At 48.8% G+C, this 25300-nt stretch overlaps 1 protein-coding gene across 5 annotated transcripts in view; it reads right to left on the bottom strand.

Moving 5' to 3' along the window:
• The window catches only part of DLGAP2 (DLG associated protein 2), a 693430-nt gene that overhangs the window by 602200 nt on the left and 65930 nt on the right, over positions 1 to 25300 (bottom strand). For 3 of the 5 annotated variants that reach the window (XM_038585891.1, XM_038585892.1, XM_038585890.1), the window contains exon 2: positions 2020 to 2127. The exons of the other annotated variants lie outside the window; for them this stretch is intronic. In XM_038585891.1, the coding sequence (XP_038441819.1) occupies positions 2020 to 2034 (15 nt within the window). In that variant the 5' untranslated portion in view covers positions 2035 to 2127. The remainder of the gene's footprint in view (positions 1 to 2019; positions 2128 to 25300) is intronic. 5 annotated transcript variants of the gene reach the window in all.

Here is a 25300-nt window from a genome sequence, read left to right as displayed (position 1 = left end):
CCAGGCCAGGGCTGGGCAACCCCTCAGAGTGGACAGGGCAAGGAGGGCCTCCCACAGCTCCTGCTCCACGAAGCCTGATGGACCGTATTCCTTCCGTGAACGAAACGCCTCTCAGAAATGTTTACAGAAATACAGAAATCTCCAGGGCTTGACAAGGTAAAATTCACGGGAAGTTTATAACAGTGAACAAACGCCTGTTAGGAAGGGAGGCATCTCAAATCACTGACTGCCACTTCAATCTTTGAAAACCATGAATAAAAGCAAATTAAAACCAAAGCAAGTAGAAGAAAGGAAATAAGACCAGAACAGAAATCAGAACCAGAGAATATAAAAACAACACTGATAATCAATGATACCAAAATCTGGTTCACAGAGATCATTAAAATTGACAAACCTGCCTGATGAGGAAAAAAAGCAAAGAAAATTCTAATTCACAGCATCCACGAGGAGAGAAACGGCATCATTACAGATTCTCAGATGCTAAGGGAAGATCATGAACGTCCATGGATCTGAAGACCTCCGGTGTTTCTCAGTGGAGTGCGTGGGGACCACCTGCCCTCAAGGGACGCACCGCGATGTCTGGGGACAGGCCTGGCATCCGCCGCTAGAGGGAGGGCACCACCAGCACAGGGAGCTCCGCGGTCTGGGAAGCTGCGAGCACCTCACACCCAGATGGGCCCAGCACGAGGCAATCCAATCCAGAAGGCCAGGAGCACCTTTCATATGGTGGCATCGCTGCACAGGGGCCTGGAGGAGAGTTCTGTCCTCCTAGTGCAGATCTCGAGGGGAGGACCATGTACAGCCACCGGAGCACCACTGAGGGCAGCAGACTGCCTGGCCAGCCTGGGCGCATCCAATGACAGGAGCAGCAGCAGCAGAGGGCTCTGGGCAGCCATCCGGGGGACCCGGGGGGCTTAGAGCCAAGGCAGCTCCCTCCCCGCTGCGATCCACCCTCCCCCCCCAACCCCGGGGATGGGGACACCTGCTGTCACCAGCCAACAGGTAAGGATGGAGGAATGTGGGCATGGTGGGCAGCCTTGGTTGGGGGGGAGGGGGGGACCGCTGCCACTTCGGAGGACCTGCCCACACCTCCAGCACCCTCCCCCCACCCCCCGCATCACAGGCTCCTCCCCGAGGTAACACCCAAACAAACATCTGCAACCCAATGTCCTTGGAGCACCCATGCTCTGCGCACGCAGCGCTTCCCTGCTCGGGGAGTGAGCATCCTGGGGGCGGCGGCATCACGCGGGGGCCCAGGCGGCAGGGCTGGCAGCCTCTGGCGGGACCTCTCTACCCGGCCCTGCTGAAAGCTCTCTGCTCAGCCGCACATCCTTCATAACAGACGCCTGTGCTGCTCGAATGAGCCGTTGTGAGTTGTGTTCTTCGTAACCCAGAATCCCACCCCACCTGGAAGGAACGGTCACCTGTCCGATCCGAGCTTCAGGGAGTTTGCCTGAGGAGGTCAGAGGATGGTGCCGGCTGAGCAGAGGGCGAAGAGCATGCAAAAAGGAGAGCTCGGGGTGCCCGGCCCGCTCAGTCAGAGGAGCGTGGGACTCCTGGCCTCAGGACTGGGAGTCCGAGCCCCATGCTGCATGTAGAGAGGACTTGAATCTATAGATAAGCTCTTTAAAAAATGCTAAATATTAAGAAAAATAAAAATTAAATAAAAGGAAAAGCTCGTCTTCTCTGTCCCCGAAGGCTCTTACACAAAACTGAAGTCCTACCGAGGGGCGACCACGTGCCTGGCTGTGGCCGCGGACACCCCGGGGCAACATCGATTTCGGAGAATATCGAGTAGGTAAAAAAAAAAAAAAAATTAGCAATAAATCTATCACCACCTGCCGCGTGAGGCCCCACTGACCTTCTCAGGGCCCCTTGCGCATCCTCCACCGCAAACAGCAGCAAACACCTCACCCGCAGAGGGCCGGGTCATGTCCTCGTCCCTCCCGGCCCCACCGCCACCCGCAGCCTCCCGCCCCTGCGGACGCGCAGAGCAAGGCAGCTCAGAAGGGACGTTACCTGAGCGGTCCCCATGGCGGCTGGGCTGGGTGCAGGCCAAGGGCGTCCGGCGGCAGCTGCTCGGGAACCGCGCCGTGCTTAAGGCCGCGCCTCCGGTGCTGGGGAAGCCTACGATGAGGAATGGATAGAAATGGGGAAAATGATAAAAAAAAAAAAAAAAAGATAAGCAACTTCCCCCCACGGAAAAGAAAACACATGGAATGTACACGGAAAACATGACACTCGGCAAAAATTAAAAATACAGCAATTTGGCAGAGACACGGTCTATGAAAAGTAAAGCCCAGCAGGTTGAAATAAGGGCCTGAAGCGGTGCGCCAGGCGGGCGCCTCTCCGGCGGGGCTGGGGGTACCAGCCGCCGTCTTCCAGCCCCACGTGTGTGACCCGACAGGAAGAAGGCAGCCGTACTTTGAGCCAGGACTGTCATTTCTCAAACAGCTCGGTGGCAGAGCACCTGCTCAGTGAGGAGCCACGCAAATTCCAAGAAACAAAAGCAGTACCAGGAACATTAAAAATTACTCGTTCTCTCTCCTGGGGGGAAAGAAAATATCACCAGACCCTCGTAAAACTGATGGTAGTATTAAAGGGAAAAAAAACCACACACAAAAAGGGGCTAGAAAGTATATTTTAATAAATCCTAAAATTCTCTGCTCCCCTTCTCGTTGCATGCCAGTGCCAGGCCACCGCCGCGCCGAGTGGGTCAGAGGAAATGGGAACGGAGCCTCCTTCAGGAGCCCTGACCATCACATCACGCTGGAAACAACACGCAGCACTCCTCTTCTGACTGAGCGGGGACGATCACAAAACACGTGCCAGCACACTTCCCGCGCCCCCGAAACCATGGCCAGGTTCCGTAACTTTGCGTGGAAGCTGGGAGTCCCGCATGTGGCACCTCCTGAAACTTGTTTGGGCACTGGAATCTCTGACCAAGCACAGGACAAAACGCCACGTGCTTCCCTCCAAACGTGCAAACCTCGTAGGGTCTGACGATCAGCCCGTGTTGCGGGCCGGCGAGCATACTGCGGATCCTGGGAAGCAATCCCTGGTTCCCCGTCACCAGTGAGTCTGTCCCCTGCGACCGACCACTGTGACCACCATCTATGCTGTGTGTGCACCTGCGGGCATTGCCTCCTGCGGTTCTGCCTTTACAGAACGACGCTCTGCTTCTCCCTTGCACTTATCCCTGACCGAGCCAGCATCTCTCCTTGCTTTCTTCCTGAAGACTCACCCCCGACCCTGCAAACCCCTCCCTTGGGGCATTTCGGTTGTTTCCAGGTTTTCCCAACTGCTAAAAATTCTGCACATTTCCGGACGTTTCCCAGTGTGTGTGCAGAACAGACGTTCCAGGAAGCGGATCACAGGACATGCGTGCTAGGAGTCCAAGATGCAGCCACATGTGTGCCAGGGCAAACATCATGTCACCAGGTTCCTGTGTGCCTCTGCCAGGAGGAAAGTTTTGCATGGTTTCCATGGATTTGGAAGAACTCTGGTTATAATGACTGATCAAATATATTTCCACTCAAACTGCCTGTTCCATAGATCTTTCTACTTCCTTTGGGGGAAATTTCTAATAAACAGTCGGTGTTTATATACTCTACGGCCGTGAGGCTTCTCCTGCCACCTTGTGCACTTACTTCCTCAACAGTGTTTTTCAACCATTTGGATGGGCTTCCTAGGACTTCTGTCCAAACCTATCAGTCCCTTCTTTAAGGGCTTCTGACACCAGAAAGATCTTCCCGATTCCACAATTTAAAAATCACATTCAACCCAATTTTGTGTGAGCATTTCTACAACTATTTCTAATGATTAGATCATTAATGTGTTTGAAACGTTGAGTTGTGAAGTAGAAATGTTACTTTCTCTCCAAAGGCTAATGAGTTACCCCAGTGTATCTGCTGAATAAGCCATATTTTTTCCACCAACTCGAAAATGTCACACATACACAAACGACTGTCCTGCAGATCAATTGATCTCCTACAGCATTAGGACATGTGTTTCGAGCAGACCAGAACTCCCACCATTCAGATTGTCTTTAAACTTTTAAGTGGACAATCTTAAAATGTATCCTCCTACCTTGACCTTATTATCCCATCATCAAATAACCACTCCCCCCGCCACCTCGCTGGCCCCCCAAAATGGATTTTATCGAAATTATATCACACCCACTTATGCACCTGAAGTGAAGTGAGAGGACTTAATACCAAGTTTGCCATTAAAGTGCCTCCCCCTACCAAGCACTTGGTAATATGTTATGTCCTTTCCAAGTATTTCACAGTTCGGGGGTTTCTTCCCTATAGACTTTAATGCATTCCTGTTCTCCAAAGCTATGCTGTAGGGTTTGCGGTTTCTGAGAACGGACCCATTTTGCCATTACTTTATCACCTCTACTGCAGTTAATGATTTTATTTACTGATCTTGCATTTGCTCTACATAATCTGTGTTCCTGCTTACCTAATTGACTTTGTGTGATCTCTTCCTTTTTCCACTGGACATTTCCAATATTGTATGTCTTTTACTTTCCCATATAATTTATATGGGGCCTAGAGTGATAATTCTGGTACTGCTGCTTTGATCCACAGTTTAGTATTCCCCAATCACCCTCGGCTTGCTACGGGGTTTCTGATCATATTCTCACCCTGTTTAGGAAGCGCCCTGCCATTATTCTCTCTTAGAATTTTATCCTAAGCAGCTGCTGTGTTGTTTCAAGGTCCTTCAGGGTCTACTGGTACAACCATATGTTTTGTTTTTTCAACATGCTCATTTTATACATTACTACAATAAAGATGCTATTATCGAAATAACCTTGCATTTTTGGAACAAAGACTATTAAATATATACCTAAACACAATTTGCTAATATTTTGTTTATGAAATTTACATTCTTAAGTGAAATTAGCCTTTTTCTGCTTTATTATCAAGTTTGGGAATTACTCATTAAAGAGAATGATAGTTTTAACTCTAAACTAGTTTAGATAACACAGAATTATCAATTCATAAAAGTTCATATAGAATTTACCTATAAAACTGATCCAATGTCTTTCATAAAAGCATATCTAAGAAGAAAAACTTTAATTTTCCCATGGCAACTGATCCATTCACATTTGCTAGCTTTGGTTGGGTCCATTTATGTCACTTGTATTCACCAAGAAAATCAATCATTTCATCTTGATTTTCAAATTACTCAGCAAAAATTTCTGCACATTATAAGATCCTTCCTTTTAAGTACTTGTGATTCTATCACATTCTTCGTCCCTAATTCTTCATATTCTTTTTTTTTTTTTTTTATAATTTTATGCTTCTCTGGTTCATGTTTATCTCCTTTGTTTATTTTTAATTTTTTATTTTATTTTATTTATTTATGATAGGCACACAGTGAGAGAGAGAGAGAGAGGCAGAGACACAGGCAGAGGGAGAAGCAGGCTCCATGCAGGGAGCCCGACGTGGGATTCGATCCTGGGTCTCCAGGATCGCTCCCTGGGCCAAAGGCAGGCACTAAACCGCTGCGCCACCCAGGGATCCCCTAATTCTTCATATTCTTAAAGTTTCTCTTGATTTTATGAATCTTGCATAGGTTTGTCTATCTGCAAGAACATTTTTTAATGTTATTTTTTATTGGTGAATACTAAATTAGTAACTTTATGGGACTATAATTAACATATGTTCTTTTAAACATCAAAAATTCCAGGTTGTATTTAATCCAATCTGAGACTATTTGTGTTCATGTCTGAGTTTCACCCACATTAGTTTATTGTGATTATTGATAAACTGAGACTTACATTGTCCTGCAACTTCACCTTTTTCTTTGTATTTATTCTTTACTGCTCTATACAGGATTTCCACTACTCTACTTTATCAGTGCCTATATATTTTATTTCTCCCTCAACCGTTTTAACATATGCAAGCCATATTTATTTTTCTAGCAAAGCCATTAATCAGCAACTCCAACATCCTCTTGAATAAAAGAACTCAGGATGCTTACTCTTTCCTCCAAGTTCATGATGCCTTCCCCACACCACAGCTGCTCTGACAGTACTACTGTGTAGATACCAAGTATGGCGCTCACTAAACAAAGGAAAACCTATGACTTATTCTAAAATCAATACTTATTAATAAATGTGTCCTTGATCTCTTGGCTAGCATCCTTCTGAGTTCATTTCTCCTCACGCTCAAAAATATTTTCTTTTGTTCTTTCAGCATGGCATCTGTGTGGTAAACTGTCCAGGTCCTTGTATGTCTGAAAATATATTTTGCCTTCAATACTGAATGACAGACAAGGTATGGAATTCTAGAAATCTAACGGATAGCTTCAGGGACCTGTTGTTACCTTTGAGAAATTTCTCATTAATCTATAAGCAATTTCTGTTCTCTTCATCAAGTTTTTCAGGATTCTGTCTTTACCCTGGATACTACAGCGTTTTGCAGGGATGGGTCAAGATGTGCATCTCGTCTGTCTTTACTCTGGACTAGCAGGTGGCACAGTTTTTCTGTACCATTTTTTTTACTTGACTTTTTATTTAAATTCCAGCTAGTTCACATACAGTATAATATTAGCTTCAGGTATACAATATAGTGATTCGACACTTCCATACATCACCCAGTGTTCATCATGACAGGTGCCCTCTTCAATCCCCATCATCCATTTCACCCATCCCCCCACCTCTCTCTCGCGACCATCAGTGTGTTCTCTATGGTTAAGAGTCTGTTTTTTGGTTTGCCTTTCTCTCTTTTTTCCTTTCGTTTTTGTTTCTTAAATTCTACAAGTGAAGTCATATGGTATTGGTACAATTTTTCAATCTGAACAGTGTTCATCAATCTGGGAAAATTATCAGCTGTTTTATCACAAATATTGATTCACCCTTATCCCTTTCCTTAGCCTATATCAGATGCATTCTTCGCCTTTCAGATCTATGCACTCATCTCTATGGCTTCTCACGTTCCCTCTGTGTTTAATACTAAGATACTTCTTCAGCTTCATCTTCTAGTTCACTAATTTTTTTCAGCTATGTCTGATCTGTGAATGTCTACTGAGTTTTAACTTCAAGGGCTGTAATTTGTGTATTTCTAACCAGTGCCTTCACATCGCCTCCTACTCCTGCTGCACAGTTGTCCCACACAGCACATGGGCTAAAAACAGAGAGGCAAGCAGGGTACCAACTCCACGATCCAGGCTTCATTAGTGACCCAGCCTCCGGACGTAGGTTACATAACCACTGTGTGCTGTTCCCTAACGAATAAAGTGGAGGTAACAACAGGACCCACCTCAGAAGGAAACAGGAAGGATTAAGTGGGTTATTCATGTAACATCCTCAGCACATGTTGCAAACACGGTCTCCAGGAGGAAAACACCTGTCCTCAGACTATGCCCAGTGCACTTGTGTGCCTATTAATTCCATTATCCTAACCCAGGTGTTGGCAAAGTCTGTTCTAAATTTCAGGAGAAAGAAAACTAAATCATTGTAAATCACTGTAAATCTCTCCCCTCTTCATGACATCCCACTATTTTAGAGAGGAGAATTTGGGTCTTTTTCTAAGTTTTCTCCCAGTCTATCCTTTAAATGTACTTGAACAGGAGACTGCCCTAATTCAGCGTTTTGTCTTTCAAGTGACAACTACACTTCTATGGCCTATCATTCCTCGACTCTCCATCCCCTCATCTCTCACACTCAAGGCAGCCATGAGTTCCTTCTGGGACTCCAGAAAGTTGAGGGTCAAGATAACAAGCATCTCCTTCCTGATTAGGTGGAAAAATGCGGACTCTCCATCAGTGAAGAAAGGAGGACCTCAGACTCAGGGGAGAAGGGGAGGGAGAGAGGGGTACTCCCCCAGCGCTTGAGGGAGAACATCTGGGTCAGGAGAGCAGGCCCCTCAGTGAGCATCCAATCATCAGCACCTCTGAGCTGTTCAGATCCTCAACCTCCTTTAGAATTGCACTGTATAATTGTAACATAAATTTAACTTTCTATTTTTATTCTTCAGTGCTGAAAAGAATAGGTTTTTAAAAATCACCACTCACAGGCTTCAAGAATGCAAAGCAGAGCATAGTCCATATTTGTATTTTACACAGAGTACTTTCCCTAATAAAAAGAAATAAAGTGAATTTATAAAAACCTACTTTCCAAATCACAAAATATTTTCCCAATTACAACCTATGCACATGAATATATAAATATTACACGAAATACCTAATTTTTAATATCTACAAATATTTTAACTGACCTTCCCAAAATATCTCAGGTACTTTTTACCTTTTAAAAAGGCATACGAGGGCACCTGGGCGGCTCAGTCAGTTGAGCGTCCGCCTCTTGGTTTCAGGTCAGGTCATGATCTCAGGGTCAGGAGATGGAGCCCATGTCAGGCTCTGTGCTGAGAGGGGAGTCTGCTTGAGATTTTCCCTCTCCCTCTGCCCCTCCCCACCTTCCTCTCTGACAAAATAAGTAAATAAAAATTAAAAAAATAAAAAGGAACGTGAACCTTTATGAGATCTATGTGACAATAGGAACTGAAGAACATGTTTGCTCTACTGCTCCTTTGATATGAGAAAATATAGAAATGTCAAATTCTATTTAGTTGGTTGAAAGGCAATCAACTCAGTAACAAAAATATCTTCTATTATAGTTAAGAAGAGATCATGGCAAAGCATAAGTGAGCAATGCAAAAAAAAAAAATTCCACATGCATTCTACTTATCTTTTTGCCACTTACATGATGCACAGAGATGAGCCGCTGGACCCTGCTAGCCAAAGCAATCACCACCCCTAATGTAAATTAACCACTTTCCGTATTTCCACACATGTGGAGAAAAAGTGAAACATGTTCACATATGTGTACAGACCTTGACCCTGATGTAATTCTTCTAAGTATCACATATTAGGCTAAGGTTAGAATGTACAAAAAGAAACATAAAAAATATGAAAATAATTCCTTCAACACTATCAGTCCAGATAAGCACTACGATAGATTATTTTTCCTCTAGGCATTAAATTAGAGGTGCCCACTTAATACCAAGCTTCTGTGTTTACAGAATGTGAATGTCTAATAAAAATTTTATATACAAAAATATGTATTCAAAAGCACTATTAAATTCAATGTTACAAATAGGAACTTTAGTATAAGCATGTTAGCATAATCACTATTATTACTTAAACTCAGTTTTTCCTGTGCTCCAAAGCTGCATGTCTTAATTTCAATCTGATTTCTCCATCTAGTTTAGAAATTTAGTTCGTATATTCATGTACATCTTCAAAATATTTTTTAATTTTTTTTTTTTTTTTTTTTACTATCTCCACACCTAATGTAGGGCTTCAACTCACAACCCTGAGATCAAGAGTCACGTGTTCCACCAACTGGCCAGCCATGGATGTCTTCTAATTGATAACCTGTTATCCCTATCTTGATCAATGCCTGATGCTGTCTCCTAGCCCCTAAAGCAAGGACATGTTGTTGATTTAATACCATCTGTTTCTATCTGATCCCTATTAACACAGTATTCTATGATTACAGATCTCATTGAAATGTCATGGATATCTCATTATTAGCAAAGGAACTCAACTCTCAATTACATTCTCTATTCATCTTCTCAGCCACAAACAGGTTCTTCCTTCTTTCAAGTACCTGATTCTTCCTATCGCTTCTGCTGCCCCATCTTCCACTCTGATTGCTCTGCAGGAGGAGAGGAGAGCAGAGCAGTCACTGTGAGGCCAGCAGGGCAGGCAGAAAGTGAGGCAGAAGGAGCGCAGAACACCACGGGACAGGGATGCATGCCAGCACTTGGAACAAAGTCACATCCAGGGACTGAGACTTCAGTGATGGCCCTTCAGACTCATGTAGCAGCAACCCAGTCCTGGGTCTCCAGCCTGGCAGCCTACCTACAGATTTCAGACTTGCAGCCTCTGCAGTCACGGTAGCCAACTCCCTACATTCAGTCTCTCTAGACAGATATGGGTACAGATACACATCCTATCAGTTCTGGGTCTTTGGAGATCCTTGACAATACACATCTCAGTAGCAATTACATTGTGTTTGGTGGCAGGTAATAGAAAAATGAACTCAAACTCGTTCAACAATAAAGGCAATTTATTGGCTCACATGGATGCAAAGTCCAGAGCCTCAGAGTTGGTTTGATTCCTTGGCTCCATGATGCCAAGCACTTGGAACTTGTGTCTTCCCCTTATATCTTATGATCACAGCTTCAACCTAAAGCTGATTACACCTCATGGTGGCAGGACGGCTGCTCAGGACTCCCAGGGATTTTCTTGCTCACTTCCAGGGAGAGTGAGTTCCAGAAGCTGCCTTAGAAGAGAGGAAACCTTTTGCTCAGAAATCCCTTTGCCAATTGCAAAGGCTTGAGTCAGGTTAAGTCCATTGGGATGCAAACCCATGGCCACGTGATGGAGTTAGCTTCCTCCAAAGCTCCTAGGCTGCAGTGGGATGTGGGGATGGGGCAGTGGTCATGCTGTGACATTCCAACAGAGATCAGGATCCTGATGCATACACTGAGAGAGCAGAGTAATGGTTTAGGCAGGATCTCGTCACTGTCCAAGCTTACAGCCTCCTCATAAGGTCTCACTTTTCCACAAGTATTAAAGCAGGAGACCCAACGCTGCAGCTACCTATGGATGTCATTTTTCACGAAAGGCCATTTAATCAAATCCAGCTATTACGTTTAAACATATGTCCCTAAGTAAATTAGTGCATTTCTGAAATGACAGAAATGTTTCAGACAAGGACTGAGTGATACACAGGTTGGCACAGTGAGAAAACCAACACATGCCAATATTAAGATATCAATTCACAAATCACTATGAACTACTTTTATTCTTCTGCCTTCAGTTTAAAAAAATCACTAATAAATTAGATAAGAAAACTCATCCTCTTTAGATTCTCATGTTGAAATAGTACTAAACTTGTTTAGTAAACAAGGTTATGGGAAATTGTGATGTGGCATATGTCACAAACAAGATGGCAGAAAAACGATTCAGTGTAATGAGGTTCATTTATAGAGCGTGCTTCAAAAACCATAGGTGGCAAAGAGCTGTGTCTGAAATCCAATTATCAGAGCATTAGATGCTTCCATCTTCATATTTGCAATTGTTTTTATAATCGTTGTATTGCCATTAGCATAAGATGCGTAATGGTGTGTGCCAGAGAACTCTGTGTTTTGCTTGATATTTTAACTAATGACTAAAGAGATAATAAGCAGAATTTCATTATAAAATGCGTTTTTGAACTATTTGAATTATCACATGTTGCAAGAACCAGTAGAATTGGAGGAATGAAAAGGCAGAGGTCAGAAATGGAGGCAGCAAGATGCGTCAGGTTCACGGTAAAGTCCACACAGTCTGCAAAGAGAAGGCAGACCTGATACTCACAGAGGTCTTCTCTTTCAGATCATCAACAGATGAGTTAAAAGAGTCGGGGAGTACATCACAGTAAACCCCAATTTTACTGAAGGTCCCATCCCCACCAAGAAAGAGAGTTTTAGCACAAATCAACTGCAGATCAAGACTCACATGGAGGTCTCCTCCCTGAGGTCCAGGTCTCCTCTAGAGCATCACAAACCAAAGACCAAATGGTACAAGGATCACTATTCTTTTTGGCAAGTAAGAAGGACAGCAAACCAGTACTTCCCATGAGAAAGTCTATTAGAGAACAAGATATGATAGTGGAAGAAGTCCTTGACAACCACTATTCATGCTTGAAGAAGGATGGGATTTCCATCCTCTGGCCGTGCCCTCAATGAGACTAGGGGTGAGAAACCATCAGCCAAGCCACTTCTTTCATATTAACAGATATACTCACATGGAAAGTAACTCCACCTGTTGCTGAATTCAAGTTAACCTACAGAAGTAGACACGTCCTAACTTAGAACAACAGGAAGAACTTTTACCCATAGTCCTGTTTTTCCCCAATGCTCTGCCACAAAACAGCCACTTAAACCAGGCAGGGCCATGCTGGCTGAGAGAGAAGCTGGAAGTGGTCGAGACACCTGGGGTGCGTGACCTAAGCAGCACACACGCTAATAGAGCACATGCATATCCATGCTCGGCATTTCCTGAACAGTAAAAGCTTAGGTCAGATCAAGGGTCTAAGAAAAAGTGAGAAGATCCCTGGAATTTCAAACTCTCAAATGGCGAGAGAACCCGTAAGCAGGTGTTTATAGCCCTTTCTAGGCACATCTGGATTAGGGGCGTCTCAGTGGCAAACCAGTGGACGCCGGCCCACATGAGGACACAGCAAGCACACATACCAAATGAAGAAGTTGTTCTACTTTGAAAGGTGACTGGGTGACGGGCACTGAGGTGGGCACTTGACGGGATGAGCACTGGGTGTTATTCTATATGCTGACAAATTGAACACCAATAAAAAATAAATTTATAAAAAATAAATAAGTAAACTAAAATAAAAAAGAAAGAGGGATCCCTGAGTGGCGCAGCGGTTTGGCACCTGCCTTTGGCCCAGGGCGCGATCCTGGAAACCCAGGATTGAATCCCACGTCGGGCTCCCGGTGCATGGAGCCTGCTTCTCCCTCTGCCTATGTCTCTGCCTCTCTCTCTCTCTCTCTCTCTCTCTCTCTGTGTGTGACTATCATAAATAAATAAAAATTTAAAAAAAAGGAAAGAAAGGTACCATTTTGAAAGGTACTGAGTGTTAAGTACAAACGTTATGATGGATAAATTAGGTATCCATTTATCTAGGATAGAGTAATAGCCAGTGTGAATTTATGGTGGGTCATCAGCTTGTAGGCTGCCCTAGAGGTGGCCTGTGTACCTCTACTTGGCAAATATACGGCCTCTTACCCAATCATTCACCAGTGTGGACAGAAGGTGGCTCTGCCATGGCATTCAGGGACACATCGGGGTCACCCCTGAAGGCCCAGGTCCCAGTCAGCAGCTCCCTACTGTTATCCTCAGGGAAGGGGAGATGCCACTCCCAGTCCTCCCTGGTGCTAGAATTCCCTTCCAGGGGCCCACTCCCTCCCACCTGAGTGCGGGGGTTTTCCCCAGGTCTCAGCAGACCCAGGAACATACACTGAAAATCAAGAGAGATGAATAAAACCCATGTCCGTCAAACTCTAGGTCCCTCCTTTCTCACTGATTTGGCCACCACACATATCGTTCCTTTAATATCCATGTGCACAATTCATACCTTCTCCCACCCAATACCTGCAGACGAAGCACATCACCAATAGATAATACCCAACCAGCAGAAATCCACTCCATCAAGCCTGGTGACACATACACAGAGGGCCTCCATGTCCATGTCACATTATAACACAGAACACGTTATCTTCCTTAAACTTCATGCTAGTCATGAGACCGGTACTACATCCACCACACAACAGGCAACCTGGTGATGGATCAGCAGAGAACAGTACAATTTACAGGAGCCACAGCTGGGACTCCATCTGAGGTGTCACTTCAAGGTCGATCATTAATATTCCAAATTACCTAACACGTCACCCCGCTGCTCTGTGTTTAATCTCACAGGAAAATCCAGTTTCTCGCTTCCCTCCCAACCTTCTCCTCCAGCTGTCTCTATCTCTCTCGGGTCCTCTGCTGCTCACTCACCTTCCTTTTCTCTTCCTTAGTGTCCTGTTAGCCATAGTCTTCCTCATTTCAAAGGTAGCTTTATGGTCAAAGAGAAACAAGGTTAACAGGAGACCAGACATAGCTAAGAAACTGCCTTTTGGAATGGGGGAAAGGGATCAGATTGTACAGAAAACAGATATATCTTCACACAATCTCATTCTTTGGGCTCTTAATGACCATAAAACAAGAGCATGAGAGCTTAGTGTTAGGGAGAGAACACGAACTCTGCGGCCAGCCCAACGGAAAAATCCAAGGCAGCCAAAGACTATCACAGAGGAAGGAAAAGTCCAAAATCAGGATGTTTGTGAAGACTTGGCCATCTGAAGAAGGTGCCAAAATCCTCTGCCCAAGCCAGGAGATGCAGGGTGGAGGAGGTGCAGGTGTTATAATCAGACCATTGTGCTCAGGAACACCAGGTGGGCACACCCCAGATCCTACAGCTGGGGTCAGTATTTCTGCTGACCACTCCTTCGGTCTGGCTCCTCTGTGTCCTAGCCACTTCATACTGAGAATAATCTGGAATTTGTCCTTTTACACAGCACTCATTCATTTAGAAAACCTCTTTATTAAGAAGAGGGACGTAACATTTACAACCGTGAGCTGCCTCACTGACCAGGGGCTCCAGACACAAAGCTGTTTTATCACCTGTGATTTCTCCGAGCTGCATAAGAAACAGCTCAGCGAAAGAAAATGGAGCTCTGGCTGCCAACTCAAGCACCTAAAGTTTTAGTAAAACTGCAGTGATACGTCTCTGTCTGCCTGGGGGTATCTGTCCCTCACCCTGGCCCTGCCCTTACCCTCCTTCGGGACCACCTCCCTCTCCGTCCACATGGGCATGTGCCCCAGTCAGGGCTGGCCCACCATCTCACCCCCACACGTGGCAACTAGCCCGGAGGCATGCACACTACTAATGGACCAAAGGACTGTTGCTGCTGTGGTTTTCACTGGAATGGTCGGGAATGAGTGTTATGGTAAGGTGAGGCTGCAGCTGCCGCAGGCTGCCAGGTGGAGGAGGTCACCCAGAGAAGGCCCCAGGCAGGGCTCAGAGAATCCACACCTAAAGACATCATCTGAGCCCTAAGATCTGGCTTCCATGTCCATGATCCTCTATAGCGGTCCTATACACATCCTGTGTGTTTGTCAACCACAATGTGCTGAGTATCTGTCACTTATAACCAAACAAACCCTACCTAATTGAGTAAGCTACAATTCTACCATAGTAGAATGTTGCCTTACATCTTCTGGTTCTAAGATCTTACCTTATGCCCAATTTTCCAAAGGGTTTCCAAATGGCCTTGGCAGAGGAAATCAGAAAAATATAGCATCCTGTCTATTTTGTCTTCAAAATGGAAGGGCTAGGCGGGAAAACCCAGCAAGAACTAACAGTCCAGGTTGAAATTTCAATGTAGTTTCCCACAGAAATGTAATTTTAAGTGTTGGTTAGGTTCCCAGCTTTGTTCGTGTCCAAACAAATGAGAGAAGATTAACTCACAGTAGTATATAGGACATGAAAACTGTAGCTCAAAAAATCATAGTCCAGATCCTTCTGGAACCTAGAAAGGCAGGTGGTTTGGGAGTTTAAGACAAATAACATGAAGGACGTTCTGAAACCAGCCCTCCTGATGCTGGGAAGCACGAGAATTTGGGGATGGGTTGGCATTCCCGGGAAGAGCTTTAGAGATGGTGCGAGTTCAGTGAGGTGGGAACACGCGATGCCAGCAGGTGTTGAAGAGCATCCCAGCTCCTAAGGCCCTTCTGAGACACAGCTTTGTCGGTGATCCTGGAAATGGCTTCCCCGGATCTGGGAAAGGACCCTGACGACATGAGAGACGACTGGGGGGCAGGGGGAAAGAGCTGCCATTTCTGAAGCCCCACTCCTGGTACAAGTATCAGAAAGGGAGACAGACCATGAGAGACTCCTAACTCTGGGAAACGAACTAGGGGTGGTGGAAGGGGATGTGGGCGGGGGGTGGGGGTGACTGGTGACGGGCACTGAGGGGGGCACTTGACGGGATGAGCACTGGGTGTTATTCTATATGTTGGCAAATTGAACACCAATAAAAAATAAATTTATATAAAAAAAAGTCCATCAACCTGGCAGTATAAAAGGGGCAAAGGTAGCTTTGACTATTGCAGGTCACTTAGGGAGCAAATCCTACCCGCCACAAATTCCTCAAGTGTCTGACGCTGTGGAAAAAGGAAGATGAGTTGGTGTAAATTAGTGTAGGACAAGCAGTGCCCTTTCTGGGTAACTTAATGCTGCGTTAGGGTGAAAACAGCATAAGAAAGTCTGAAGTATACTGAGCGAGAAGGCAGGCACATACCCATGTTAGAATTTTCCTGATAAAATTCAAGGCTGTGGAGATCCCTGGGTGGCTCAGCAGTTTAGTGCCTGCCTTTGGCCCAGGACGTGATCCTGGAGTCCTGGGATCAATTCCCGCATCAGGCTCCCTGCGTGGAGCCTGCTTCTCCCTCTGTCTCTGTCTCTGTCTCTCATGAATCAATCTTTAAAAAAAAAAAAAAAAAAAACCTCAAGGCTGCAGAGCCTGTGTTAATCTCCTCAACCAACCCCGTGAAGCGTACAAGACAGAACCAACCATGAGAGGTGCACCCATGGCTTTGTCGCCACTCTCCCAGGATTCTCTCGGAAGCAGAAAGACGTGTATGGCTCCAGAGAGCATGACCTCAGCACCGAACAAGCCCCAGGTCCACCGTGTCTGCAGAAATCTAGCACAACACAGTCCACGCCGCTCACCTTCCTTGGAGTGTGCGCAAGTCTGAGAGCTGCAGACATGTCTCAGACGAAGAGGAAAGTGGTTTCCTGAAAAAAACCTAGAACCTAGTAACAGACTTCAGGGAATCATCGAGAGCAGCTCTGCCTTCAGGAAGTCCAACAACCTCAGCACGTGGCTGCCCCCTTCCTAAAGGTTTCTACGGTGAGAACTGGGTACATACACTGTGTGTTGTGGACTCCAGCGTCCGATCACCTACAGCGTTGACATGTCTGTTTCCTGAACCAGCTGCCCTCCTGCGGCCTCTTCAGTTCACAGTAGGCACTCCTCCTGACCTGCTCAGAAGGCAGCTGGAAGCTCATGTGAGAGCTACAAGCTGAGTGTATTGAACAGATACATCTTTTTACCCATAATTGAACTTCAAATTTCTCTTGGAAGCCCTTGACTCGTATTTTGTTCCCCGCATTACAAAAACATCCTTTCGGATCATCAGTCCAGTACAAACATAGCATGCCCGCCCTAGGGGAAGTGCACATCTCGAGCTCAAACAGGAAGAGTCCCTCTGGCCCCAATATTTCTATTTTCCGGGAAAGAGTGAACTATTTCAACAGCCTCTTACACTAACCATATGGTGGGCTTGGAGTTTTATAAAGTCAGAACTGGCAGCAAACAGCAGAGTTCTGAACGCACACATTCCATGACCCCATCCACCAGTCTTCTACCTGGTGGAACCTAGTCGGCTCGGGCTCTGGGGCTGCTGCTGGGCCTTCCTGGACCTGTGATCGTCCCCTCACGACCCTGCTGACCTCATGACCGACACCTCCCATGGCCCATTCACCTGCGGTCAGTAAACGTGGGATGAGAGACATACGTGCATTAGTTACAGAAACAGATCAGAGGCATGTTGTTCTTACAGGGTTTACCGTCTGTGCAGCAAAGAATAAACCATGAGCAAAAAACAGCCACCATACCAGGAATACACTCTGAGAGGAAGACATCACGCGGAAAGTGAATCCTAGATTGGGAGAAATTATTGTGCTCTGGAAAAACATGGTCCCCTGCTGGGACCCGATTAGGCAGCGTCTGGGGACAGCAGCCCAGGCACAGCCCGAGTGGGGTGAGGGCATGGGGAACAGCCAGCGCTGCGTCTGGCTCAGCAGATGGTGCATGAGACAAACAGTAAACCCAAGAGGAAAGTCGATCTGTGTGTGATCGTGAGGACACCTGAGCAGCACCAGCAAAGCTGGACTCCTCTGAGGCCAGAGAGGACCCAGTGATGGCGGAGAGCAAATATGAGAGGGCTGGGGCCAGCACAGGGGTGGGGGGTCAGCACGGGGACAGCACAAGGGTCAGGGTCAGCACAAGGGTTGGGGCCAGCACAGGGGTCAGGGTCAGCCTGAGGGTCAGCATGGGGGTCACGGTCAGTGCCAGCATGGGATTCAGGGTCAGCCTGAGAGTCAGCCCCAAGGCTGGGGGCAGTGCGGGGGCCAGCATCAGGCACGGGGTTAAGAGGTGGATTTTAGGAGGCAGGAGGGGAAGCACTGGCCGTGGCTGTGGCCAGCATGGAAGGTGCAGTACTAGGCAGACGGCCTGAGCACTCACTACATCCCTTCCTGGGCCCAGACGGTGAGCAGGTGTCCAGGATGGGCCACGCACAGAGCCAGGCTGGCTAACGACTCTGCAACAGCGGCGCTGGTTCTTCCAGGTCCACGGCCACGGCCATGCCCTCCAGCACTGTCCCTGAGCCCCGGGAAGCGACACAAGCCCAGCACGGAGCTGGAAAGCACCACACAGCAAGTGTCTGACTGTCAGAAAACCAAGGACTGTGAGAGCAGGGACACAACACTGCTGCTGCCATGCCCTCATGAGCCATCCTCATCCCTGGGGCTCTCCCAGCCCTCTGTGCCCCTCTCACATCCTTGCACCTGCAGAGCATTCGAGGCCCTGGCAAATCCCAACTCCCTCTTCTACACCTCCTTTGACCCTGTGCATCTCTCTCTTCTCTGAACGTATGTGTTGAAAGTCACAACAGCAGTCCACTCACTTACCTCACGGGAACAGCACCAGCCCAAAGGGTGAGAACTGGGCCAGAGGGTGGAGCCCACTGGGACACTTCCCGGATCTGGAACCCTCCAGAGCCTGTGGCCCAGGAGCCAACACATGGTTAAAGGCTCAGAAGGGGGGCAGGTTTTCACCAGCTACGAGCCGGGACAGCAAGGGACACCGTCCCTGCAGCCACCTGGAGCCGCACGTGGAGCGGGACATGTGGTGAGGGCAGAGAAGACACGGGCATGGGTCAAGTCCCACGTGCCAGTCACCATCACGCAACCAAGGTGGAGAAGATGAGCAAAACAGAGCCCCAGCATGGGCACCCCCTGCCGCCATCCCAGAACAGAAGGACCACAGACACTGCTGTCACGATCGGCTCACTGGGGACCCACAGCTGTCCACCAAGAGGATCCTGATTCACGATAGATGCCTTCCCCAACACCTACTTACACTGCACTGTGCTTGGCAGGCCACGTGTCCGTGGCCGCTCCTCTGAAACAATCCGTCACTGATCTGACACGCAAGGTCAGCGTGTCCTTCCCGCATTTCACAACTGTTTCAGGTCACCTCCTTAATTTAACGTGTACAGTTCTCCAGTATTTACACTCCTCCCTATTCGGGTGACAGATGTGCCTGCAGAGGCCGCACCTGTAGGGCTAATTGAGACCCCGACCTGCCTCAGTTCCTCCTAACAAAGGAGATAATAAACATCTAGAAATCGAGATTGTAAGAGCCACTCTTAAATTCCTCAAATTGTTTCCTCTTGGAGATGCTTTTGTTATACTATTTCCCCCAACGGCCTCATTAATTCAATAAGGATACATAAATCATAATTACTGTTTAATGGCTGCCTACTATGGGTCAGAACTATGCATATTTGCAACCAAACATGTGCCCAGAGCTCTGGGAAAGGAGAAGGAAATGCCCAGAAGAGACAGTGACAAGGTCACAATTTACTGGGGTGGTCTGTGGGCAGGCAAGAAGGAAAGGGTTTGTGTGGGGAAGAGCTGACAGGAAAGGGTTCAGGAAAGTCACAGTTGTCACCTCGCCCTGAGGGACATTAGCGTTCATAGGGGTGACATGATGACAGAAGGTCACCCAGGAGGAGCATGTGGTAGGGCAAAGCAGGGGGGACAGAAGGCAGGGTGGGGGCAAGGATGTGGGCCACATAGCAGGAGCAAGAAAGCATCCCATTAGGAGACGCAGGACCATTCACATCACACTTCCCAACAAAGATCACCAAGGCATGACCCACTGTGAGAAAACAGGTGTGCGTTCATGCATACCAAGATGGGTGCACACAGCCGTGCACAGACGTCCATAGGTGCGCACCTACATGTGTACACACCCACATGTGTGCATGCATGTGCGTGCCCGTGTGGATGTGTACCAACATACATGCGCACAAGGCATGTGCACATCTGTGTGTGCACACACCCACACACATATACACCTACATATGTACACACCCACATGTGTAAATGTGCGTGCCTACATAGATATTACCAACATATGTGCACACAAAGCAGGTACATATCAGTGTACATGTACCCACGTGCATGTGTGAATATACATATGCACATGTGTACTGTGTGAATATACATATGCACATCTACGTGCTCAGATACATGCACACATGTGCATAGATAAACCTGTGCTGGTGCCCACAAACACCCATGGACATGTGCATGCACATCTGTGCACATCTGCAGTCATGTGTACACACACACACGGGCACACACAGGTTTCTCTATGCGGACACAAAGCATCACGTCACGTCATCTCAATGTTGACAGATGGTGGGAGGATGCTGGGAGGGTCTCTGTTCCCAGCAGGTGGATGCAGATGTGTGTGTGAGTAGCCATGTAGGTCTTCATGGCGGCTGCATGGCTGTATACAATTGTGCCCACAGTGTGCAAACAGTTCCCAGGTCCAGGTGATTCCCCTGCGAGTGTCAGTAGGAAACTGGCATCATGGGACTTCTTCATAGCCTCTCCAACAAGCCACCTTCTCGTCTCTAAAGCAGCAACAACTCAGGAATGTTTTAAACCCCACCACGCAACACCCCTCACAGGTGTTGGGGCCTCGGCAGCATCGCACACCTGAGAATAACACGAGGTCCGGAAGGTCAAACATGGTGGTGTTGGGATAGGAGACTAGTGCCAGCAGCCACGGAGAGCAGGGTCAGGCGGCATCCCCAAAACGTGGACCTGCTCTAAATGCTTACGAGCTATCACCCTGAAGGGCGACCCCCCCCCACATGTGCCTCCGTGTGATCATGGCTTCCATCAAGGCAAGCAGACATGTTCACCCCGTTACTATAGTCACATTAATTCACAACATTTAAGTGCTTTTAATAATCCAAAGTGAGTTCACAGTTAATATCAACTATTTGATTTGCATCCTGAGCAAAATGCGTCTTTACCAACTGTGCCTGGTCACACAATGGGGTCAGGCCCACGGAGCCCGCCCCTGACGCCACCCGAAGCTCCATCTGACCACTTTCCACCGCCTCTGCCGCCGTCCTCTATTCTGGTGCCTCTAACCCCACAGGCCCAGGACCGTCCTGCTGCTCAGCACGTACCCAAACCCTTCCTCTGCCCCCGGCACACAGTGCTCTCCGGACCTGCAGCACCAGCACCTGTGCATCCACACAAGCAACACTGAAGGTACCACTAGAGAAGGACCGAGAGCCGAGTCCCGGTGACGTGGATGCCGAGCGGAGGCTTCAGTGTCAGTCCCCGAGAACCCCTGCTCCACAGGCAAGACCAGCTCCCCAGCAGAAGGCGACAGGCAGCACAGGTGCACGGGGGCCACGCCACATAGGGCACCCCCAGGAACCTCAAAGCCCCCACACATCAAGCTTCCTGCCATCCCCCGAAACCCAAGGTGATATCACAGCAGCAACCCTGAGCCTCTCAGGAAAGCATCAGGGGAGGCCGACCAGGAACATGCAGCCTCAGTGTCCGTGGGAACATGCCGTGTGCTCAGGGCTGGGCACACACCCCCGGGACCCCGAGGACAGCGCTGGGGGGCAGTCCAGAGTTTCAGAAGACATGAGATGCTGATAGAACCTGCAGCAGGGAAACCCAGCAGGGCCCCCGGGGGTGGAGAAGCCTCCACGGCTGGCAGCACAGGTATGGGTGGGGTCCAGACCCTGCACCCTGCATGCTGCTGGCAGGGGACACTGACTTGCGACCACCAGGGACAGCAGTTGGCAAGCTTCTCAAAGAGACACATGTGCACCCGTGGCCTGGGAACCACTGCTGGGCGGGCACCCAAAAATACACGTCGCACGCGCGCTCACACACAAACACACACACACACACACACACACACACAGGTCTTAACAGCGGTCAGCACCTGGGAGCCTGTCCCTGGAGAACTGGGGGACGTGCGTGTTCGCACGAGGGAACAAAGGGCTGTGCGGGGTCAACGGGAACAGACCTCGCAGCGCTTGGAGCTGGGAAAGGCCACAAGCACACACCCACACAGGCACATGTCTGGTCTGTGCAAGACAGGCCCAGCCTCTCCACTGACAGCAGGGTGGCATGGCCTCGGGGCTGGGACGGGAGCGCCCTGCCCACGACGGGGGGTGCTGGCGGTGTGATGAGCACCGTGGATGCTTGCCGACCTGAATGCTCACCATCCTCCTGGTTTGCCGCATGTCCCTTACTCCTCGACACAAGTGCACAAGAGGGGAAGTGACCTGGGGGATCTGAGGGAACCAGTGTGTGCCCACGACCCATCTCCAGGATCAGGGGCACTTAGGGAAGGCTTCACAGGCAAAGGTCCCTGGCTGTGCAAAGGAAGAGGTGTTTGCCAACAAAATCAGTGAGGTTGGGAGGGAAGCAGTTCACACCTGGAGGCTCCTGGGGAAAGGTGGCCAGAATGAGGAGTCTGCTGGGAGGGCGGGGAAAGGACAGGGAGGGACAGGAAGGGGGCCAATCACAGGCAGGGGCTGCAAACCCGCATGGTCAGGTCACCTGTGAGGACAAAGAGTCTGTGCTGCCCCAGTGGAAGCTGGAGCCTCCAGGAGGCAGCACAATGGGGCCTGTGCTCTGGGGAAATGCAGCTGGTCAGGGGAGGACAGAGCAGCACCCAAACCCGCGGGGGTCTGAGCACAGTAGCAGCTCCGGGCATTGATCCGCCGTGGACAAGGCCACTGCTCCCCCATCTCCTCCCCCGACCTATGTCGTGTTAAACACATCTTAATGGATCTTGAAGGACAGTGCTGGAGCCATGACGGAGACCAAGTGGTTCTGCAGAAGCCTGGAGCATTTCCTGAAGAAAAGGGGTGATGTGGGACGGATGGGCCGCCAAAGCATCGCTCCAGGAGTGGGAAGGAGGCCATGCAGGCCCTGGCATGAGCCGGGGACACTGTGTCCCAGAGCAATAGGGTCCTGGGTGACCACAGCCCCCCCCCCCCCCCCACAATCTTGGGATCCATGAGCGCATTCACTCTCCCTGACTCCTTCAAGCCCTGAGGTCAACAGGCCGGCAAGGGTGTGTGTGCAGAGCGAGAGGAGGGCGTGGGGCCTGTATCACACGCGGTCCCTGCACAGGCCCCGTTGGGCCCCAGCTCCAGCCTCGGTCCATTCACAGCATGCTCTGCACTTCCTGTTTACTGGTGGTTTCACGGTCAGGATGCACTGAGCACAAGAAGGCCACAGAGTGCCTTGCAGGGAATGTGTGAGTGCTTGGGAAGCCATCCAGGCCTGAGCTCCGTAGACATGGGTCAATGACATGCGGTAGAGGAGACGACTTTAACCAGCATACAGAGAAGCAGCTGGTATACTGACTGGGGATGACGACGCTGTGGCCAACGGCTCACAGGCCCAGCCCCATACCCCTAGGAGGGGTGGTTCAGTGCCCGCCGCCGTCCCAGGCCTCACAAATGGGATCGCTGGGAGCGAGGACCAGCGCAGCCAGATGTTGAAACGAGAAAACTTCTCGTTTCTCATTTCCACGGGTTTCCAACACACGGGCCCATTCCCCTGACAGCGGTGCCGCACTAAGTCATGGGGGGCGCCAGGGGACCCCACACAGGACGCACAGTACAGTGCCCCTTAGCTCCTGTCCCCCAAGGCGGGGACACGACCAGTGACCAGCACACTACATAGGGTGGCAGGCTCTACCCTCCCCCAATCCCCAGGCATGAACTCTCACAGCCATAAACACACCCGCCGTCGGGCTGACTGGATTTCAGGAACAAAAACAGATGATCGACGATCACTCCGCTGTGGAGGAGGGTACCCACTCAACCCACAGGACAAGTTGCAGAGAAGCAGCCCATATACACGAGCACAGCCCTGGGGAGCGTGGTGTGCAGGTGCCGCGGGGACAGGATGCAGTGGAATGGGCCGGGCGCACAGGTGGATGCGGAGCAGTGAGGCAGCCCTGAAGACAGGGCGAGGACGCTCCTGGGAATGTGCACAAACCTGCACAGAATGCGAGGCTTTGACGATAGTTGAGAGACACGACGAACACGTCCTGGGGTCCCAACATGTTCCCGACAGGACCTCGGAATAAAAACCAGAGAGTGTAGAGGAAAAAGAAAAAATGCCCCCAAATAAAGGAAAAGCCACAGCTTGAGGGTGGGGGAGCCCACAGAGCACCAAGCGGCACAAGCAGGACAGCAGAGCAGACCAGCAACAAGGATGACAGCGCCCCACGGAGACACGGGGACATGTCCTCGAGAAATCACAAAGTGGCCGGTGGTAGGGCAGGGATGCCTGACCTCGGGAGGTGAAGGGGACTCCCTGCCACCGACCAGGCAGAGAGGGCAGTGTGTCTAGGGAGAGAGCTCATGAATTCTGAGGCCAATGCTCAGGAAAATCACATTTTACATGGGAACAAGCCAATGGAGTCAGCAAGGCCTCTAATAACATTCCCACAGACGTGAGCACACGTGCTTCCGAAGGCGATGGCAACGGGAGAAGGAATAAAAGTCAAGGAGGGGAAACGGCACAGCCGGTGGTGAGCGACCGCGGGAGGGAGGAACATCCCACCGGGGAGGGATGGTGGTGAGACGCAGCTGGGTCATGTCTCCATGGACCCACGTGCACATGCAGGATGCGTGTGCAAACAGAGCTCACGGCGCCTGCATGTGGAGGGCGCCAGGGCAGGACAGCCAGGGAGGAACGACAACGTCCCCTTCCTAGACTGAGACGCAGATAGAAACGTGTGAACCAAGTGTGTTCAACCTAAAACCAATCCTCCCCATGCACGAAAACACAAACATCGCAAGATATCAGCCAACTGAATCCTGCTGTGTATCAAAATAACACACCTAACTGGGAGATGAAGGAAAGGCTTGATACCAGAATATTTACTATTTCACTCAAAAGGTAGCCAAGGATGATGGCAGAGTCTACTCATACCGGATTACCTTCAACACCATACCTAATTTTTTACGTAATCTGTATATTGAGATTAAAGAGATATTTGTTTCTTTTGTAAAAGCTTGTTTACCTTAAGTCCGTCTGTGATTATTTTAGTATTAACACCACACTACTTGCCCTAAACCACGTAATAAGACAAAAAAAAAGAATAAAAGTATGGAAGGGAAAAATAAAATTAGCAATTACAATTTATCTGCTTAGAAAGTGCACAATAGCCAAACTGTGGAAGGAGCCTCGGTGTCCATCGAAAGATTAATGGACAAAGAAGATGTGGTTTATGTATACAATGGAATATTCCTCAGCCATTAGAAACAACAAATACGGGATCCCTGGGTGGCGCAGCGGTTTGGCGCCTGCCTTTGGCCTAGGGCGCGATCCTGGAGACCCGGGATCGAATCCCACATCGGGCTCCTGGTGCATGGAGCCTGCTTCTCCCTCTGCCTGTGTCTCTGCCTCTCTCTCTCTCTCTCTGTGACTATCATAAATAAATAAAAATTTAAAAAAAAATTAAAA

Source organism: Canis lupus, chromosome 37, assembly GCF_011100685.1.
Source record: "Canis lupus familiaris isolate Mischka breed German Shepherd chromosome 37, alternate assembly UU_Cfam_GSD_1.0, whole genome shotgun sequence".
In the NCBI taxonomy this organism is placed as follows: Eukaryota; Metazoa; Chordata; class Mammalia; order Carnivora; family Canidae; genus Canis; species Canis lupus.
The sequence above is the reverse complement of the archived record's forward strand: the minus strand, read 5'-3'. Positions and strand labels throughout refer to the sequence as shown.